Genomic DNA, 21361 nt, shown 5'->3' with positions numbered 1-21361 from the left:
GACTTGGGACAGGCAAGTTGCCCTGCCACCCTTCTATCGCCCCCACCCCTCCTTTACTTAAGGGCGATGGCAGAGACGTCCTCCTCCCCCTTCTCCTCCTCTTTGGTGCCTCCAGCCAGGAGGCGGGAGCGATCCACAGCAGCTGACCCAGCTCAGGCACTGCCTCTCTCACAGCCCTCAAGACACACCATGGGCCCAGAGGCAGGTTTGCTACACAGCAGCGACGACGCAGGCGGCGGCCCCGGCGACTCGCAACTGCCTCCCTGACCACAGCGACCACCGCCTAACACCCCCGAGAAGCCATCGCCACCACCGGCAGGAGAACCTAGGGTCCATAAAGCCATCTTCGCGATCGACTAAAGCTACGTCAACAACTATGGCGGGCGAGGGACGGCGGGCGGAGGCGGTGCGGGAAGGATGGGGTGTGTACGTCACCCCCAGGGCCCCCATCCGAGAGGGAAGGGGCCGGCTCGCCCCTCAAAATGGCGGCAGCAGCGATGCGCCTGCGTACAGAACTCCTCCGTCGCGCCAGGGCCGGCGGGAAGTGAGGTTCTCGGACGAGCCGCCAGAAGTGTACGGCGACTTCGAGCCCCTGGTGGCCCAAGAAAGGTCCCCGGTGGGAAAACGAACCCGGCTAGAAGAGTTCCGGTCCGATTCTGCGAAAGAGGAAGTGAGAGAAAGCGCGTACTACCTTCGGTCTAGGCAGCGGAGGCAGCCGCGACCCCAGGAAGCCGAGGAGATGAAGACGCGAAGGACTACCCGTCTTCAGCAGCAGCACTCACAGCAGCCTCCGCTACACCCGTCTCCCGTTATGGCCAGGAGAGGGCTGCGGGACTCTCATTCCTCTGAAGGTGAGGACCGCGGAGGTAACAGTCCCAGCCGCGAGCCAGGGAACGCGCGGGGGCGGGCGCGCGCCTCGGTGGAGCTCATCCCCGCCTGGGTACTAAGTACTGGGATTGGCTAATGGGTATTCCTCAGCCCCCTCTGGACGTGTGCCGCCGTGCAAGGGCCACCCTGACCCAAGGAATGGAAAGATGGTCGTGTGGAGCGACCCGGGCAGGGCTGGGGCGCTCTGCCCAACATCGGGCATCAATTTAGGGGAGTCAGGGCTGCCTTTTTCTGCAGGCCTTCACGAGGGGACAGCGAATTACTCCAGGTTCGGTTTCATTTCGGTTCCCTCTACCCTGCGGATGTTTCTACGGAAATCACTTCCATTTCCTTCTTTAATGCTCGCAGGCCAGAGTCCCCAGCTGAGGATCTAACCTTTCAGTCTTTTTCCCTCCCCACCCAGGTGGGCAGAGAGGAAGGAGAAATTTTGTGAGTGGGCATTTCGAGGGATTGCTGAGTTTAGTGAATGGATTTGAGACCTCACCCAATACTTTCACCGAAATGGGGTAACTCATTTTTCCTGAACTGATGTTCCCCAGTGTCTGATAAACTTGAGCTGATAGCTGTTTCTCCAGTGTGGTGGTCCCTGCCAAAAATCTGCCACTTTGGTGGCCGTCACTGTAACCTCAAGTAGTCTGGCAAATCAGACTGACAAAGTAACCTGAAAAACAAGACTATTAATTAGAGTTTTCGTCTAAATGGACAAAAGGGATGCTGACACAGTGAGTGTATAGTGTTAGGTAAGTCATAGATGAATCAGTTTCCTTAATCTGTCCTCTCCCACCCCGCCCCCCCCCCCCATTTTGGGACCCTAACACTGAGTCACAGATGAAGTTTCATGTTAATCCCATGTAAGGCACCTGTGGCGGACCTGAGTCACAATGGGATGACACAGTTTGTGGTAGGCTATTGATATGCGGAGGAGTGGGTTTTCAGCTTAGAGCGCGGTGATAGGCTGCAAGTTTACCTGCTGACTCGTGAAGGTACTGACAGATTTGAAGACTTGATTTTGGAAACTTTATGTTAAAGTTATGTCAGTTACTTTTGGGTGTAGCAACTCAAGACAGTTTAGCCCATATATGTGTTAGTTTTATCTCTGAAGATTACAGAGTTTGTGCAGACAAGGAGCCTATCATATATATTTGATAGTAATTTAAGTACTTGGTTTAATTCAGTATCTTTCAGTACCTGGAAGAATGCTTTGCACATGGTAGGCAATAAATATGGTACATTGTATTGAGTCCCACAGAGCCTAGTGCAGTTATATAGGCTTTTTTTTAACAAGTAAAGAATTTACCCCTATTTTATTAAATCTTTAAGGATCTAAACATTTTTCATTCTTCTACTTTCTTCCACATCATTTGTGACTCTCTACCCCATCTTTTTGATTTTCTGAAGTAATATATTTTTGTAAAACAACAATGGCAAATATTATTGTATTCTGATGAATTCATTGTATTCTGTTTCAAGAGGAGTTCTGACTAGTATATTTCCTAAGTTTTGGTAAACCTAACCACCTGTTTCTAAAGAAACGAATTTCTGCATTTTTGCTTATGTATTGTTACAAAAATGCATAATCTGTGCCATGATCTCCCAGGTCATATATTCTGAGTTTTAACTCTTGTTATGTCTGTTTTTTAGAGGATGAACCATCTTCCCAAACTGATTTAAGCCAAACGATCTCAAAGAAAACTGTCAGGAGCATACAAGAGGCTCCAGGTAAGAATAGTTAACTTTTTGTTTTTCTCCTTACCTACCAACTTTTTAAATGTTCATTGAATTAAGCAATGTAAGTATGTGTAAAGAAAAGACAAGGGCAGACACATGAGTACTCAAGAGTACCAGCCACCCATATAACCTTGTAAGATAGATATTATACCAATTTCGTAGAAGAGAAAACTGAAACACAGAGAAGCTAAGACAATTCTGTAAGATCACATATGTGACTGAGCCAAAATTTAAACCCAGGTTTGTCTTCTCCAGAGCCCTTTCATTGTCCCCCAAGTGCCTCACTATCATTCTTTCATGTCATAACTAGCTACTCAGTAAAGTTTGTTAAATGTCAAATGAATGAATATGTCATACTGCCCTCTGTTTAAAATGGATTAAGTTTTCTTCATGGTAAAATCTTGATACAGTGTGATCAGTCTTTTCAGTTTAATACTGTGGTTTATCAAATCTTAAGATGCTATCGACTAAGAAACACCATCATTGTTTTACGTACCACCTAGCAAGGGAAAATGCTTCCAATTTTTTGGTAATTTATAGTAGTATGCCATAATTATATGATGCATCCCAATTTCAAAGATGTTAAAGTGTTTAAAAAAATTGTCTTAGAATCAATGTAACGTGGAAGTAGGCTACATTTAATAGTTCACTTAAGTTTTAAAAGCTGATTAAAATATTTTAAAAAGCTGGAGAAAGGATCAAGTCCAGTTATTAATGCTTTGGGTTTTAGTTCCATTTAATTTTCAATTTGCTTTTTTTGATATTAGGAAAGTCTCACAATAATAAACGATCATAGCTATTAAAACTGATAATCCTTGGTTTTTAGTACCTGGATCCTGACTTATTTACCTGTTTCTAATAAGATTATGCTTTATAATGTGAACTGTTGTATTCTAAACGTAGAATAAGTATGTCTGGATCAAGTTCAGTTTCAAATAAAAACACCTTTATGCTAATTCTTTTTTCTTTTTTCTTTTTTGAGACAAAGTCTTGCTCTGTTGCCCAGGCTGGAGTGCAGTGGTGCCATCTCCACTCACTGCAACCTCCACCTCCCAGGTTCAAACAATTCTCCTGCCTTAGCCTCCTGAGTAGCTGGGATTACAGGTGCCTGACACCACACCTGTCTAATTTTTGTATTTTTAGTAGACATAGGGTTTCACCATGTTGGCCAAGCTGGTCTCAAACTCCTGACCTCAGGTGATCCACCCGCCTTGGCCTCTCAAAGTGCTGGGATTACAGGCATCAGCCACCATGCCTGGCCTATCCTATATTCCTTGAATAGTCTATGTTACTGTGTTAAGATTATAAATGATCTTAGAAAAATGCTTTGAATAATGATGCTATAATCAGATTTTCTGGGCCATTTTGGAAAACCATAATCTTGAATTTATTTGCAGTAGATTTTATTGTATACCTGGGAAAGCAAAAATGTCAAATTTTAAATCTAGAGTAATTTATAAAAATTACCGAGTTAAGTAAATTGGTATAATGAAGACTACTGAGTGCTAGCCTCCAGACCATTATAAAACTATTAAGTAATAGAATGTCTTGAATAGTCTTTGGAGTTTATATTAGGCTCATATTTAAGAACTGCTAATGAAGTACACCATGGCTGCATGAGGTTGTGGGAAGAGCGTTGGACCTCAGTGAAGTTACTCACCCATCTTGAGCCTTAGGCCTTTATCTGTGTTATTGGCCCCACATAACTCACAGGGCCTCTGAAGAAATGAGATAGTACATTTGAAATCACTTCGTACTCGGTAAAACATGCAAGTGAGGTTTTTTTTTCTCATAGCCCTTTACAAGAGATGTGAAGTTCATACAATTTTGCTTAAGTATATCCTTTTTCTCAAGAAGCTTATGCTATAAATGGAAATTGAAAATGTTTACCAATATAAATGACAGATTAAATGGAATCTGTACATAGATTACCTGGACTGTATCGATAGCATACTGTGCATTCAGTATTACTAGAAATAAGAGTATGTCTGTCTTTGAGAGGTTTGAGATACTCAGGGTTTTCTTCCTCTAAAACCTGCTTTTATACTACATCTAATACTTGGCATATTCCCATCCCATGCCTCTTAATGAAAGGAGAGTTTAGGGAATTATTAAATGCTTAAAATAAGGTCTACGAGAAATTATTTAAATGGAGTCACTCTTTGATGGAGGACTGCTTTAAGTACAAGTTTAAGGTAAAGATAAGCCCTTCTTCCTCATAGAATGATAGACATTCAGTTTAACTTTCATATTCAAAATAGTGCTATAATTGTATATAAGGCTACCAGTGTGGTCTGAGAGAAAATTATGCAAAGATGCCCTTAAGAATAAAGACCTAGGCCGGGCACGGTGGCTCATGTCTGTAATCCCAGCACTTTGGGAGGCCAAGGTGGGCAGATCATGAGGTCAGGAGTTCGAGACCAGCCTGGCCAATATGGTGAAGACCTCGTCTCTACTAAAAATACAAAAACTAGCCAGGCGTGGTGGTGGGCACCTGTAATCCCAGCTACTCAGGAGGCTGAGGCAGGGGAATCGCTTGAACCCGGGAGGCAGAGGTTGCAGTGAGCCGAGATCACACCACTGCACTCCAGCCTGGGTGATGGAGCCAGAGTCCGTCTAAAAAAAATAATACCTGTACCAAAGGACCACCTTATAAAACAACATAGTAAAAACATCTGCATCATTTGGTCATCTTGTTATTGGAAGACTTGAAAAATGTTGACTAATTCAGAACAGGAATATAGTTTGAAATCTTCTCATTGTTTGAAATTCCATAATTGAGTTGTTTTCACTTAAAATAGCCGTTAGGTTGTTTAATCAATTCAGGTCATATATACCTACATAACAGTTATTATCCTATGGCCAGATTCATTCTTTTCTGGAAATTATGACACTAATTTTATAATCCAAAAATATATTAGGACAAATTCTATTTACTTTTCCAAAAGTTAAATGGGTATTTTTGTTCTACTAGTGTGGTTTCTAGCTAAATAATCAGATAGTTGTTCTTAAATGCTTACTATTTTATCATGAACATTTGCTTCTCTAGCTGCTGTAGTTAGAGCATTCATTCTCCAGCTACTTATTGAGCACCTACTTTGTGCCAGTCTCCATGCCTTGATTTGAGGGTGCAGTGGTGAACAAAAGCAGACAAGTGAAGGAGCCTCCTACCAAAGAAGGGTACTTGATATTTTATGCTCTCATACCTCTCTCTGGTACCCTGTGTCTTTCAAGTACTTTACTTGGCTATGGGCTATGTATATAGTAGCACGTACAGGAAATGCTTCTTAAATGAAAAGATGGGAACTGAAGTAGTGATTGATGTCTGTAGAGCAAGTTTGATTAAACATAGCTTAGTAAAAGTAGACAAACCAAAAACAGATTTTAGGTTTTAATTAAACCTGAAAAGGCTAGAAGTATAGAGAAGAAAAAGAGGAAGGTAGTTGTAATATGTGGAGTAACAGGAACTAAAATTTGCCTTTATTATCACGTGTGCAGGGTTTTTGTTTTTGTTTTAAAGAGACAGGGTCTCACTGTCACCCAGGCTGGAGTGCAGTGCAGTTATACTGCAGCCACAAACTCCTGGACTCAAGCTATCATCCTCCTGCCTTCGCCTCCCAAATAGCTGGGATTACAGGCACACACCACTATGCCGAGTTAATTTTTTAATTTTATGTGGAGACAGGGTCTCAGTATGTTGCCCAGGCTGGCAAGATTTATTTTTAAAGATATCGATATAAGTTCTAAATACTTGATGTGTGAAATACTAAGATAGATATTTCATAGAATTTTAGAGCTGGAATATTTAAGGAGATCGTCAAAGTTCCAGAATGTGCTTTTTGCAACTCAGAGCTAAGACATAATGCTTTTTTATACAGATGAATGAAACAAAACATAATATAATCCAAATTTTGATAAATATTTGGTTTTAGAATATGTTATGTGAGGTACTTGGAGAAAACATACTTTTATAGGTGGTTTTCTAGACTAAAATTAACATTTTAATAGGATTGGCTTCTCCACTATCCCTATGCTATTGAACTATAGACGGTCTAAAATAAACCCTGGCCCACATTAATGTTTTTATTTAAAATTAATTTACATTTCTTCAACACAAGGTTAAATAGAATGAGTGTATTAAGTCTCAGGATGTTAACCCTAAAATTAAAATATTCCATAAATAATCCACAATGAGGGTCAGTCACAAATGGAATAGATAATTGAGTTGGTACTGTAATACAGATTTTGGTTTTTAATTGAGCAATTTAGAAGAATTTTATTTAGTGTTTCTTTCCTTCCTACAGCTACGGTTTGCTGAGAAAAAATGCAAATTTATCCATCAAGACTATAAATTTTATATGGCAGGAAACTTGTCTCTAGTTAACTATCATCACTAGTTCACAACAGTTGTCACTTAGAAAACTCGTCTCTACTTCTCTAGCATAAATAAAAGCTCTGTAAACCTTTGTTGAATAAATAAGGGATGATCATGTAATAAAGCTAGTATGTTTCACATTTTATATATTTTTAAATGTTTTCTCTTCCTATATTAGCAGTGAGTGAAGATCTTGTAATCAGCTTACGTCGACCCCCTCTAAGATACCCAAGATCTGGTAAGATGATTGTTTTGTCTGTTGGTTTACCTTTGTTATAAATACAGTTTTATTTTTAAATATGGTTGTACTTGTATTCATATGATTCAGAACTTAAAAGTTACTGTAAATATGCATTAAAAAGTCTCCCTGTCCCCTCTGTCCTTCAGCCAGCCAGTCTCTCTTCATCAAAAGCAACCAATGTTATCAGTTTATATTTTTTGGAGATTTACAGAAATTCATGGATAAAATTATCTTGTCTTTATAATTTTGGCTGTAAAAACTCTCATTTCTGTCTTTTTTTTCTTTAATTTGAGACAAGGTCTCACTCTCTCATCCAGGCTGGAGTGCAGTGGCACAACCGGGGCTGACTGCAGCCTCAATCTCTCCGGCTCAAGCAGTCCTCCTGCCTTAGCCCGCCAAGTAGCTGAGACTATGCATGCACCACCACGCCTGGCTAATTTTTCTATCTTTTGTAGAGATGGGGTTTTGCCATGTTACCCAGGCTGATCTCAAACGCCTGGGTAAGTGATCCACCCACCTCAGCCTCCTAAAGTGCTGGGATTACAGGCATGAGCCACGGCACCTGGCTTACTTTTCTGCACTTTCTTATTTTTACTTAACATATATACAGAGATATTTCTATATTTATATGTAAAAAGCTTCCTTTTTTTAAGAGATTGTTTCTTATATATTCCTGTGATTCTTTATGATGATTTTAAACTATGGTCAGGGACTTTATTCTTCCAGTATACTGCTAACAAAAAATTCAAGCTGAAGCTCTGTGGCACAGGATGACAAAATGTCCCTCCCTCAGTTATCTTTTTGACTAAAATGATTAAAAGTATTGCCCTGAAATTTCATGACTATGAAGAAAACTAGTAAAGTCACTCCAAGCAGTCTACTTTTACTTCATTTCGTTGTTTTTTTGGCTCTTAAAGATGCTTTATCATGGGAACTAAAAAGAAAATGTATTTATCTTTACATTAGGCTTCTGTAGCTTCCCATTCTCTTTATCAAAGAATTATGTTGATTTATTTCGATAGATAGTTGACTATCCTTTTAAGTATTCCAGTGGTAAAGATCTACTAAGGCTTTGTTTATGAACCTGTGGTAAAGAACCATATGATGCATTTCCTTTTCAACCCTAATCATTCTCTTGCTATGTCTCTTGCAGATTCGACATACAAAACAAATAGAAATACTAAAATGAGTGAATTTTGTTTGTTTATTTCTATTCTTTTTTTTTTTTCCAGGCAGGATCTCACACTCACCCAGGCTGGAGTGCGGTGGCATGATCTTGGCGCACTGCAACCTCCTCCTCCTACTGTAGTCCCAGCTACTCTGGAGGCTCAACTGAGCCTCCTACCTCAGCCTCTGGAGTAGCTGGGACTACAGTCATGCATCACCATGCCTGGCTGATTCCTGTATTTTTTATAGAGACGGGGTTTCACCATGTTGCCCAGGCTAGTCTTGAATTCCTGGGCTCTAGCAATCCACCCGCTTTGGCCTCCCAAAGTGCTGGGATTATTGGCATGCACCACTGTGCCCAACCCTATCTGATTCTTACAGGGTCTCTTTGAGGGTCCAGATTAATAGAATACAAGAGTATATATATCCAGTCATTGGCTTGAGAATACTAATTTATCATGTCAGCTTGTGGGGACACAGTCCCTATGACTAGGACCTCCCATAAATAGCCTTGGTTTTTGTTGTCTGAAATTATGCCTGTATTATTGCTTAAATTCATGTAAAAACATGTAATAAATCAATTTAGTCCTGCTAGTCTTCATTAAATTCACACTATTAGGAAAAATGAGATATCAACTTACCAATTAAGGTTTTTCTCTTGATTTATTTTTTGTTTTTGTTTTTCTGAGACAGAGTCTTGCTCTGTCACCCAGGCTGGAGTACAATGGTGTGATCTCGGCTCACTGCAACTTCTGCCTCCTAGGTTCAAGCAATTCTCCTGCCTCAGCCTCCCAGGTAACTGGGATTACAGGTGCCCACCACCACGCCCAGCTACTTGTTTTGTATTTTTAGTAGAGACAGGGTTTCACCACGTTGGCCAGGCTGGTTTCAAACTCCCTGACCTTGTGATCTACCCCACTTGGCCTCCCAAAGTGCTGGAATTACAGGCATGAGCCACCACGCCCGGCCTTTCCCCTTGATTTTTATTTTTATATTTTATTGATTGATTGATTGATTGATTGATTTTTATTTTCTCGAGACAGAGTCTTGCTCTATCAGCCAGGCTGGAGTGCAATGGCGCAATCTTGGCCCACTGCAACCTCTGCCTCCTTGGTTCAAGTGATTCTCCTGCCTCAGCCTTTGGAGCAGCTGGGATTACAGATGACCACCATGACACCCAGCTAATTTTTGTATATTTAGTAGAGATAGGGTTTCACCATGTTGGTCAGGCTGGTCTCAAACTCCTGACTTCAAGCGATCCACCTGCCTCGGCCTCCCAATGTTTTGGGATTATAGGCGTGAGCCACCATACCTGGCCCTTTCTTCATTTAGAAAGTGAATTTGGGCCAGGCGCAGTGGCTCACGCTTGTAATCCCAGCACTTTGGGAGGCCGAGGCGGGCGGATCATGAGGTCAGGAGATCGAGACCACGGTGAAACCCCGTCTCTACTAAAAATACAAAAAATTAGCCAGGCGTGGTGGCGGGCGCCTGTAGTCCCAGCTACTTGGAGAGGCTGAGGCAGGAGAATGGCGTAAACCCGGGAGGTGGAGCTTGCAGTGAGCCGAGATCGCGCCACTGCACTCCAGACTGGGTGAGAGCGCGAGACTCCGTCTCAAAAAAAAAAGAAAGTGAATTTGATACGTTGTTCACAGTAAGTTCAGTGTCCTTTGCTGTAATATGTTCGTTGAACTGGTTTTAATTCATTTCAGTGTCTGCCTGGCTGTAGGACATGACATACCATGATTTGTGGTGTTAAATGAATCTACATTGAATGTTGTTAGACTTAGTTTTTTTTACATTTTAATTATTTTCTAAATTTGAAGATGAGCCAAAAGGGAAATGCTTCATTTTTCTTTATAAATCATTGCACCTTTCTCTAATTTATCTTTCACTTAAGTTCAGGCCACTTCTTTAGAGACTTAAAAAAGCTTTTTAGGCTGGGTGTGGTGGCTCACGCCTATAATCCCAGCACTTTGGGAGGCTGAGGTGGGCAGATCACCTGAGGTCAGGAGTTCAAGACCAGCCCGGCCAGCATGACAAAACCCCGTCTCTACTAAAAATACAAAATTAGCCAGGCATGGTGGTGCTGTGCACCTGTAACCCCAGCTACTTGAGAGGCTGAGGCAGGAGAATCACTTATACCCAGGAGGCGGAGGTTGCAGTGAGCCACAATCACGCCATTGCCTGGGCAAAAAGAGTAAAACTCTGTCTCAAACAAACAAAAAAAAAAAACTTTTTTGGGAGGCCGAGGCGGGCGGATCATAAGGTCAGGAGATCGAGACCATCCTGGCTAACACAGTGAAACCCTGTCTCTACTAAAAAATATAAAAAATTAGCCGGGCATGGTGGCGGGCACCTGTAGACCCAGCTACTTGGGAGGCTGAGGCAGGAGAATGGCGTGAACTTGGGAGGCGGAGCTTGCAGTGAGCCAGGATTGCGCCACTGCACTCCAGCCTGGGGGCAGAGCGAGTCTCTGTCTCAAAAAAAAAAAAAAAAAAACTTTTCGAAAAAGAGAACTTGGAACTGAAATAACCTAACACTCTTTGCTAGATCATTTTTATAAGCACCTTGTAATAAAAACTTTGTTTTTTATTGTCTGAAATTATGTCATATTATTTAAATTCATTTTTTTCTGTGATTGTAAATGTAAAAAAGAGATTTTGATTTTGAAGTAATTTTCTGTGTGTTTAATGCAAAGAATGAGGCTGGGCGTGGTGGCCCATGCCTGTAATCCCAGCACTTTGGGAGGCCGAGGCAGGTATATCACCTGAGGTCAGGAGTTTGAGGCCAGCCTGGCCAACATAGTGAAACCCTGTCTCTACTAAAAATACAAAAAATTAGTCGGGCATGGTGGCGGGCGCCTGTAATCCCAGCTACTTGGGAGGCTGAGGCAGGGAGAATTGCCTGAACCGGGGAGGTGGAGGTTGCAGTGAGCCGAGATTGCACCATTGCACTCCAGCGTGGGCAGCAGAGCGAGATTTGGTCTCAAAAAAACAAAACAAAGAATGACATTCTTCAATTCCTTTATAGTAACATTAGTACACCTTGGAGTATATGAAATGGCCATTCGTGGAGCTTGAATGCTAGTGATATCACCAGACTATTCTTTGCTCTCTCCTCTTGCTGCCCCACTCTTGACTCTGTTCTCAAAAACATGATTGGCATCGAATAGTCTTTTTTTTTTTTTTTTTTTTGAGACAGAGTCTCAATCTGTCACCCACGCTGGACTGTAGTGGTGCAATCTCAGCTCACTGCAACCTCCACCTCCCAGGCTTAAGCGATTCTCCCGCCTTAGCCTCCCATGTAGCTGGGATTACAGGCACATGACACCATGCCTGGCTAATTTTTGTATTTTTAGCAGAGGAAGCATTTCACCATGTTTGCCAGGTTGGTCCTGAACTCCTGACCTCAGATGATCCACCTTCCTTGGCCTCCCAAAGTGCTGGGATTAACAGGCATGAGCCACTATGCCCAGCAGTTAGTCTTAAAACTATCTGTACCAGGGGTCAGCAAGCTACAGCTTCTGGGTGAAATTGGCCTACAGTCTTTTTAATCAGCCCATGAACTAAGAAGGAATTTTTACACTGCTGAAAAAAAACAAAGCATGTAACAGAGACCTTATGTGACTCACAAAGCTTAAAATATCTACTATTTAGTCCTTTATAAAAAAAAGTTCGCTGACCCCTGATTTATACTGATGGCAAGAATAAAGACAACAGATCACACAAATGGTCATTTGTTCATTGTCAGAGTAAATTCAGGAGTTATATAGAGTAAATTCAGGAGTTATATACTTGCCCGAACATATATTTATTACAACACTCCATACTAGGTTGTACCCAGAGCACAAGAAGAAAGGAAACAAGCTGGGCCTGGTGGCTCATGCCTGTAATCCCAGCACTTTGGGAGGCTGAGGTGGACGGATCACTTGAGGTCAGGAGTTCGAGACTAGCCTGGCCAACATGGTGAAACCCCATCTCTACTAAAATTACAAAAATTAGCCAGTTGTGGTGGCGGGCACCTGTAATCCAGCTACTCGGGAGGCTGAGGCAGGAGAATCGTTTGAACCCAGGAGGTGGAGGTTGTAGTGAGCCGAGATCATGCCATCGCACTCCACTGTGGGCCACAAGAGCAAGACTCCATCTCAAAAAAAAAAAGAGGGAAACAATGACTCCTGTGTTCTGTCCAGTATTCCTTTGAGAAAGCACAGTAGTCTTGTATTTTCATGTCTTTGTCCCCAGACAAAACATAAAAGCCAAGTTTATGTTTTCTTAAGTGGCCTTTGCTCCTCACACCAAGTACCTCCCACAAATTTCTAGGAATAGCAAAATCTACAGGAGAAATGTAGATGCTTTGGCACCTGGGCTTTCAAAATAACTAGGGAATTTTATAAGTTGTAAAGTGCCGGGTTATACCTAAGGTTTGAATTCCTTAAAAACTGTGGCCAAGTAAAAGAAAGTAAAGAGAAAGTGGCACAATTAGTGCTTGGTTTTCACTAGAGGGGATGACTGTTAAGTGATCTATCTTTTTTTTTTTTTGAGACGGAGTCTCGCTCTGTCACCCAGGCTGGAGTGCAGTGGCGCAATCTCGGCTCACTGCAAGCTCCGCCTCCCGAGTTCACGCCATTCTCCTGCCTCAGCCTCTCCGAGTAGCTGGGACTACAGGCGCCCGCCACCACGCCCGGCTAATTTTTTGTATTTTTAGTAGAGACGGGGTTTCACCGTGGTCTCGATCTCCTGACCTCGGGATCCACCCGCCTCGGCCTCCCAAAGTGCTGGGATTACAAGCGTGAGCCACCGCGCCCAGCCTAAGTGATCTATCTTAAACATAAAGACCTCGGACTCCTGAAAGTAGCTTTTCCTAATTGGTTGAGGTTATTGGAAAATAGAACACCTATTTTTTTTTTTTTGAGACGGAGTCTCGCTCTGTCGCCCAGGCTGGAGTGCAGTGGCGCAATCTCAGCTCGCTGCAAGCTCCGCCTCCCGGGTTCACGCCATTCTCCTGCCTCAGCCTCTCCTAGTAGCTGGGACTACAGGTGCCCGCCACCACGCCCGGCTAATTTTTTTTTTGTATTTTTAGTAGAGACGGGGTTTCACCGTGGTCTGGATCTCCTGACCTCGTGATCCGCCCGCCTCGGCCTCCCAAAGTGCTGGGATTACAAGCGTGAGCCACCGTGCCCGGCCTAACACCTTCTTAAACAGCATGGTTTAATTATTACCATTTGTCTATATATTTGCTAAAGCCACAGCCTTTATGATTTCCTCAATAATGTTTTAATATTAAGGATTTTTTGCTCAAAATATGATTTTAATTCTCAAAGCTTCTGTATGAACATTGGGAAGAGTAATACCTTTTTTAAAAAAGTATTTTTTTAAGGCCAGGCATGGTGGCTCATGCTTGTAATCCCAGCTCTTTGGGAGGCCAAGGCAGGTGGATCACTTGAACCCAGGAATTTAGCCTGGGCAACGTGGTGAAACCTCGTCTCTACAAAAAAATGCAACTGTTAGCTGGGTGTGGTAGCACGTGCCTATAGTCCCAGTTACTTGGGAGGCTGAGTCTGGAGGATCACTTGAACCCAGGACGCAGAGGTTTCAGTGAGCCGAGATTGTGCCACTACACTCCAGCCTAGGCAACAAAAAGAGACCTTGTCTCAAAAGAAAAAAGAGGCTGAGCGCAGTGGCTCATGCCTGTAATCCCAGCACTTTGGGAGGCCGAAGCAGGTGGATCACCTGAGGTCAGGAGTTCAAGACCAGCCTGGCCAACGTGGCGAAACCCCGTCTCTACTAAAAATACAAAAATTAGCCGAGCGTAGTGGCACACGCCTGTAGTCCCAGCTACTCGGGAGACTGAGGCAGGAGAATCACTTGAACCCGGTAGGCGGAGGTTGCAGTGAGCCGACATCGCACCACTGCACTCCAGCCTGGGTGACAGAGTGAGACTCTGTCTCAAAAAAAAAAAAACAAAAACAAAAAACAAAATCTAATGCTTTAACTTTCTACATGTAGCAGCCAAGTTTAAAATAAAGGTAGCTGAAAAACAAAAGAGGGAAATGAAATTAAAGCTTATGTAGTCATAGCTACTGATTCATCATCAGATCGCACTAAATATTTATTTCCATTCTTTGCAGCTTAGGTAAAAAGGGGAAAACAAGGCTTGGGTAAAAAGGTGGAATGTTTAAAACCTTGCAGGCATCTAATTATTGAGCACTAATTTCAGACTTTTTCTTAAGTTGCTAAGTAACGTTAATCATAGTATGAGAAATATTAGCAAAAGTCTGGACTTAACAGACTTTATTCTGTAATCATAAAATCTATTTTATTCATGGAACAAACATTTTTTTATTTTTATTTTTTTTGAAACAGGGTCTCACTCTGTCACCCAGGCTGGAGTACAATAGCGTGATCTCAGCTCACTGCAACCTCCGCCTCAAAGTGCTGGGATTATAAGGCATGAACCACCATGCCCAGCCAAACATTTTTAAACACCTTCTTTATGTCAGTGACCGACCTAAATGCTAGGATCATAAATAGCCATTCAGTTTTTTTTTTTCTCTACCTCTTAGATGGACATGATGTAATGGAAAAGAAAAACAAGTTTACAAATCATCTTTTTAAGTGCTGAAATAGTGATATATGTCTGTGGGAGCCTAGACGAGAAGCACCCTACTCAGTGGAAGAGGTTGAGGCGGTTTTATGAGTTGGAAATGACATTTGAATTGAATTTTGAGGGATGAATAGCAGGCAGAATGAGGACGGACACTTGCAAATACTACAGTTTGCTTTATAATAGACATTATTTTACCTTTAGAGAGCATGCAATATGAGAAATTAAAGTCGTTTATATTACAGACAATACTCTCACACTAGCCATGATTCATTATCTGAGACATTAAATAATGTTTAGAATGACATTCTAAAGCATAGCAGGCTTGGGTTTCTTGAGCTTTGTTTACCAGAATGAAAACCGTGTTTTAAAACGTATCTGTAGCCAAGACAGTGGATAACCTGATTCAATAATGATTGATTGTCAAATCTACAGGGATTATTATTATTTAAGATATCTAATTCATAGATATTATTGGATTATAAAACACAAAATAGTACTTTTTTTGTTTTTAGTGATGGGATCAAGATAGCATTGCATAACTAGTTATTCTTGTTTTGAATACTATTGATAAATATTTATTGTAAGGAACATAGAATTCTAAAAAAGGATCTTTAGTCACTAGATTAAATCCAAAAGTCTGAAAAGTATTGAAAAATGGATAGAATCTATGATTTATTAGATACTTCAGACAAACTACTCTGAGCTACAGGAGGAAATTCAAACCAATGGCAAAGAAGTTAAAAACTTTGAAAAAAAATCAGACGAATGTATAACTAAAATAACCAATGCAGAGAAGTGCTTAAAGGAGCTGATGGAGCTGAAAGCCAAGTTTCGAGAACTACGTGAAGAATACAGAAGCCTCGGTAGCCGATGCGATCAACTGGAAGAAAGGGTATCAGTGATGGAAGATGAAATGAATGAAATGAAGTGAGAAGGGAAGTTTAGAGAAAAAAGAATAAAAAGAAACGAACAAAGCCTCCAAGAAACATGGGACTGTGAAAAGACCAAACCTACGTCTGATTGGTGTACCTGAAAGTGACGGGGAGAATGGAACCAAGTTGGAAAACACTCTGCAAGATATTATCCAGGAGAACTTCCCCAATCTAGCAAGGCAGGCCAACATTCAGATTCAGGAAATACAGAGAATGCCACGAAGATACTCCTCGAGAAGAGCAACTCCAAGACACATAATTGTCAGATTCACCAAAGTTGAAATGAAGGAAAAAATGTTAAGGGCAGCCAGAGAGAAAGGTCGGGTTACCCACAAAGGGAAGCCCATCAGACTAACAGCTGATCTCTCGGCAGAAACTCTACAAGCCAGAAGAGAGTGGGGGCCCATATTCAACATTCTTAAAGAAAAGAATTTTTCAACCCAGAATTTCATATCCAGCCAAACTAAGCTTCATAAGTGAAGGAGAAATAAAATACTTTACCGACAAGCAAATGCTGAGAGATTTTGTCACCACCAGGCCTGCCCTAAAACAGCTCCTGAAGGAAGCACTAAACATGGAAAGGAACAACCGGTACCAGCCACTGTAAAAACATGCCAAATTGTAAAGACCATCGAGGCTAGGAAGAAACTGCATCAACTAACGAGCAAAATAACCAACTAACATCATAATGACAGGATCAAATTCACACATAACAATATTAACATTAAATGTAAATGGGCTAAATGCTCCAATTGAAAGACACAGACTGGCAAATTGAATAAGGAGTCAAGACCCATCAGTGTGCTGTGTTCAGGAAACCCATCTCACATGCAGAGACACACATAGACTCAAAATAAAGGGATGGAGGAAGATCTACCAAGCAAATGGAAAACAAAAAAAGGCAGGGGTTGCAATCCTAGTCTCTGATAAAATAGACTTTAAACCAACAAAGATCAAAAGAGACAAAGAAGGCCATTTACATAATGGTAAAGGGATCAATTCAACAAGAAGAGCTAACTATCCTAAATATATATGCACCCAATACAGGAGCACCCAGATGCATAAAGCAAGTCCTGAGTGACCTACAAAGAGACTTAGACTCCCACACAATAATAATGGGAGATTTTAACACCCCACTTTCAACATGAGACAGATCAATGAGACAGAAAGTTAACAAGGATACCCAGGAACTGAACTCAGCTCTGCACCAAGCGGACCTAATAGACATCTACAGAATTCTCCACCCCAAATCAACAGAATATACATTTTTTTCAGCACCACACCACACCTGTTCCAAAATTGACCACATAGTTGGAAGCGCTCCTCAGCAAATGTAAAAGAACAGAAATTATAACAAACGTCTCTCAGACCATAGTGCAATCAAACTAGAACTCAGGATTAAGAAACTCACTCAAAACCACTCAACTACATGGAAACTGAACAACCTGCTCCTGAATGACTACTGTGTACATAATGAAATGAAGGCAGAAATAAAGATGTTCTTTGAAACCAATGAGAACAAAGACACAACATACCAGAATCTCTGGGACACATTCAAAGCAGTGTGTAGAGGGAAATTTATAGCACTAAATGCCCCTGTTAGAAGTATTAAAATCAAATGGGGAGCTCTTTTATGTAAGCTGGCTAAAAAGTAATTATGAAACCATCTCTCCATGCTAATTAGATAACACATGGATAAGCAGAAAAAAGGAGATTGAATTTTAGGCAACTTGGTATATGGAGAATTGACTATTAAGTGAATTGACTCTAGACAAATTGACCTGGAACTTCAAATGTGTACAGAAATAAAACATATCTTCAAATGTATACAGATAAAATATACCTATCAAATGAAAAAAGGAGGGATTACTGTATTAGTCATACTACTGTACTGTGTACTGTACTATTGTGATAGCTCAACAAATGAATGTAAATCTCCAACATATCCTTTCTATTATTATAGATTCTAAAATCTATTCAGCCCTAGTTAAAGAGGTTTTGTCTACCATATAATTTTTAGAGTAACTATGTAAAACATAACACTGAAATATAAATGAGATTTTAGTAAAGCCTACTGTATTACACGAATTACACTTAGAAGTTTGTTGGAACCTCTCATATTAGGAAAAGTTCAGCTGTCACCTGTTTCTTTATTCATGTATTCAATAAATTGGCCGAGTGCAGTTGCTCATGCCTGTAATGCCAGCACTTTGGGAGGCTGAGGCAGGCAGATTACTTGAGCTCAAGAGTTCGAGACCAGCTTGGGCAACATGGCAAACAAAACCCTGTCTCTACAAAAAGTACAAATATTAGCAGGGTGTGGTGAAATGTGCCTGTAGTCCCAGCTACTCGGAAGGCTAAGGTAGAAGGATGGCTTGAGCCTGGGAGGGAGGGGTTGTAGTGAGCCAAGATCACACCACTGCACTCCAGCCTGGATGACAGAACCAGACCATGTCTCAAAAAAAAAAATTACTGTTTACTATGTGCTGTTATGAACAAGACTGATGAGGTGGTAGAATTGTAATAGACTGGAAGTCAGAAGAGCCTGCTGTCTTCTGCCTTTTTTTATTATTACATTAGTCCTATACACTTAGACAAGTCACTTGATATCTATGAACCTTACTTATGAAAATCTTCCCTTATGATGAGATGGGAATCAGATGACATTCATGAAGGGTTTTTTGAAAACCAAATAGCATCATGCAAATATTAAGGACTTAGCATTTTAAGATAGTAACAAAAATATGATTATTGATTCTTAAGAAAGTATCTTGTATTTGCATGCTATATGAATAGTTACATAAATGAATAAAGTAAAACTGCTGTACAAAAATATGAAGTACTATAATAATTATGCACTTAGAGAATAAAACTTCAAAAAGAGAACAATACCTTTTTATAGGAATGGAAATATTAATTAAACATTTTTGGCCAGCTGTGGAGCTCATGCCTATATAACAATCCCAGCACTTTAAGAGACCAAAGTGCTGGGATTGCAGGCTAGGAGATGGGAGGATTGTTTGAGGCCAGGAGTTTGAGACTAGCCTGGTCATCATGTGAAACTCCATCTCTTGTTTTAAATTAAAACCTTAAAAAAAATTTTTTTTTGTTTGACTTTTCCTTTTTCTCCCTCAAAAAAGAGAAAAAGAAAGGACAGTGTTCATAAGGAACCTAGAGCAAAACAGTACCTAATACACCAGAGTCTAGTTCTTTAAGAGTAACATGGTGTTATCAGCAGTTTTCTCTGGGTTAGTATTTTTTTTTAATAAAAAAAGTTGGCAAATATATTTCAGATACTGACTTGCACTTGCCACTGTCAAGAGGAAGTATTTTCAGTGGAACTCAAAGCTTGAGTAGTATTAAACTAATCTAATTAAATGGATTTAAAAGAAATACTTTCAAATTCACCATATAATGTGTTGGCAATTGCTTTCTATAATAGTATTGTCCCTTTTAATAAGCAAATTGAGGTTAAAATCAGTAGAGATAAAAGCTGAAATTTTCTCAGCTTTGTTGAAGAAGTCTAAATCATGCTACTTCTCTACATATGATCCTTCAGTGATATTTTAACCCAATTGTGAAATACCTGCATTTGGGTACATCTCACTTTTTTTTTTTTTAAGTTTCAGAATAGCCCATGTAAAAATACTATGTTCCAAGTTTATTTGATGTGTTTTGCTTATTTATTTTTGTTCAAATTCTCTGTTGCTCTGGAAAACAGTGACATACATGGACCTGCTGGAACTAGAATTTTCTTTACCTTTCTTCCTCTTTGGATACACCAGTGCCCTAAAGAACTGGTTCATCGGTCCAGTTAGTGTAGTTGGTTTTTAAAGGGAGCATAGGGGATTTGGCAAATAAGAGAATGAGAATATAGCAAACCTATACACACTAGAATATTTGTCAATGTAGAATTTAATAGTTTTTTTGCATACAAAGATTACATTTTTGAGTATAAATAGACCTGTGACTGAAGGAAAATTAAACACTTCATTTCTTTTTTTTGTTTGAGACAGAGTCTTGCTTTGTCACCCAGGCTGGTGTACAGTGGCACAATCTTGGCTCACTGCAACCTCTGCTTCCCAGGTTCAAATTATTCTCCTGCCTCAGCCTCCTGAGTAGCTGGGATTACAGGCATGCACCACCACTCCTGGCTGATTTTTGTGTTTTTAGTAGAGACAGGGTTTCACCATGTTGACCAAGCTGGTCTCAAACTCCTGACCTCAAGTGATCCACCCACCTCGGCCTCCCAAAGTGCCGGGATTATAGGCGTGAGCCACTGCGCCTGGCCAATTCTTAGTGATTTAACAGAAAAAGAATTTATTTAATGTGTCCTTATGTTCATTTTCCTAAACAAGATGCTCTTTTATTTATTCCTAAGCTTTAACTTTTTTTCCTAAGCTTTTGTTTATTCCTAAGCTTTACCTTTTGATGTTATATGTTTAATATTTAATGTATGCTTTTTTCTTCTAGAAGCCAGCAGTGTCCAACAGAAGGTCAATTTCTCTGAAGAAGGTATTTTACTTGTAAATATTATACAATATATACTTTAAGTCTTTTTCTTTACATTAGAAGCCATTCTGATAGATATTTAAGAAGTGGGAACAGAGCCGGGGACTGTGGCACATGCCTGTAGTCCCAGCTACTCGGGAGGCTGAGGCAGGAGGATCACTTGAGTCCGGGAGTTCTGGGCTGTCTGTAGTGCACTATGCCGATCAGGCGTCTGCACTAAGTTTGGCTTCAATATGGTGACCTCCCGGGAGCAGGGGACCACCATGTTGCCTAAAGAGGGGTGAATCCATTTAGTTCAGAAACGGACCAGGTCAAAACTCCTGTGCTGATCAGTAGTGGGATTGCACCTGTGAATAGCCACTGCACTCCAGCCTGGGCAACCTAGTGAGACCCTATCTCTTAAAAAAAAAACAAAAAGAAGTTAGAACAGAAAATAATGTATTTTTCTTCAAGAAAAAAAATTCATGCTTATCTGAACTGTTAACTGGGCAGAAATAATAGGACAGATAGAATGAGTGATGACAGCCTTACATTTTAAGCATCTTTTGCCTATTTGGGTTCATTTTAAGCAAAGATAATAATTTTCTATTATGATATTAAAATAATCAGTTTTCCAAATTCTCATAACCAGTTTATGTTTGAAAAGTACAGGAGTAAAATTTAGTTTTTGTTGAAGCTCAGCATAATCTGAGGGTGGTCACCTGCATAATAGAATGTTTGTGTGCAGGTGTGTGTACACTACCCCTCCACCACCAACACACACACACACACACACACACATATCTGAATTTAACTACACACTAATTTCATGTAGTTTTCCTCCCCATAAACTTTTTCCACTGTTTAACGCTCATCTGTTCATTTTTGACTCTACATTAAAGCTTTAGAGTATAGTTTTTTAGATATTACTCT

General features: G+C 40.7%; 1 protein-coding gene across 2 annotated transcripts in view; it reads left to right on the top strand.

Moving 5' to 3' along the window:
* Positions 1-124: 124 nt before the first annotated feature.
* The window catches only part of TOR1AIP1 (torsin 1A interacting protein 1), a 40961-nt gene continuing 19724 nt past the window's right edge, over positions 125-21361 (top strand). The window contains exons 1-4 of one of the 2 annotated variants that reach the window (XM_032160864.2): positions 125-851; positions 2530-2607; positions 7173-7229; positions 20411-20452. In XM_032160864.2, the coding sequence (XP_032016755.1) occupies positions 377-851; positions 2530-2607; positions 7173-7229; positions 20411-20452 (652 nt within the window). In that variant the 5' untranslated portion in view covers positions 125-376. Of the gene's footprint in view, positions 852-2529; positions 2608-7169; positions 7230-20410; positions 20453-21361 lie in introns of both variants that reach the window. The other variant, XM_032160863.2, reaches the window with a different exon arrangement.

This window comes from Hylobates moloch, unplaced genomic scaffold (genome assembly GCF_009828535.3).
Source record: "Hylobates moloch isolate HMO894 unplaced genomic scaffold, HMol_V3 SCAFFOLD_8, whole genome shotgun sequence".
NCBI lineage: Eukaryota > Metazoa > Chordata > Mammalia > Primates > Hylobatidae > Hylobates > Hylobates moloch.
This window is presented reverse-complemented; position numbering and strand designations above follow the sequence as displayed.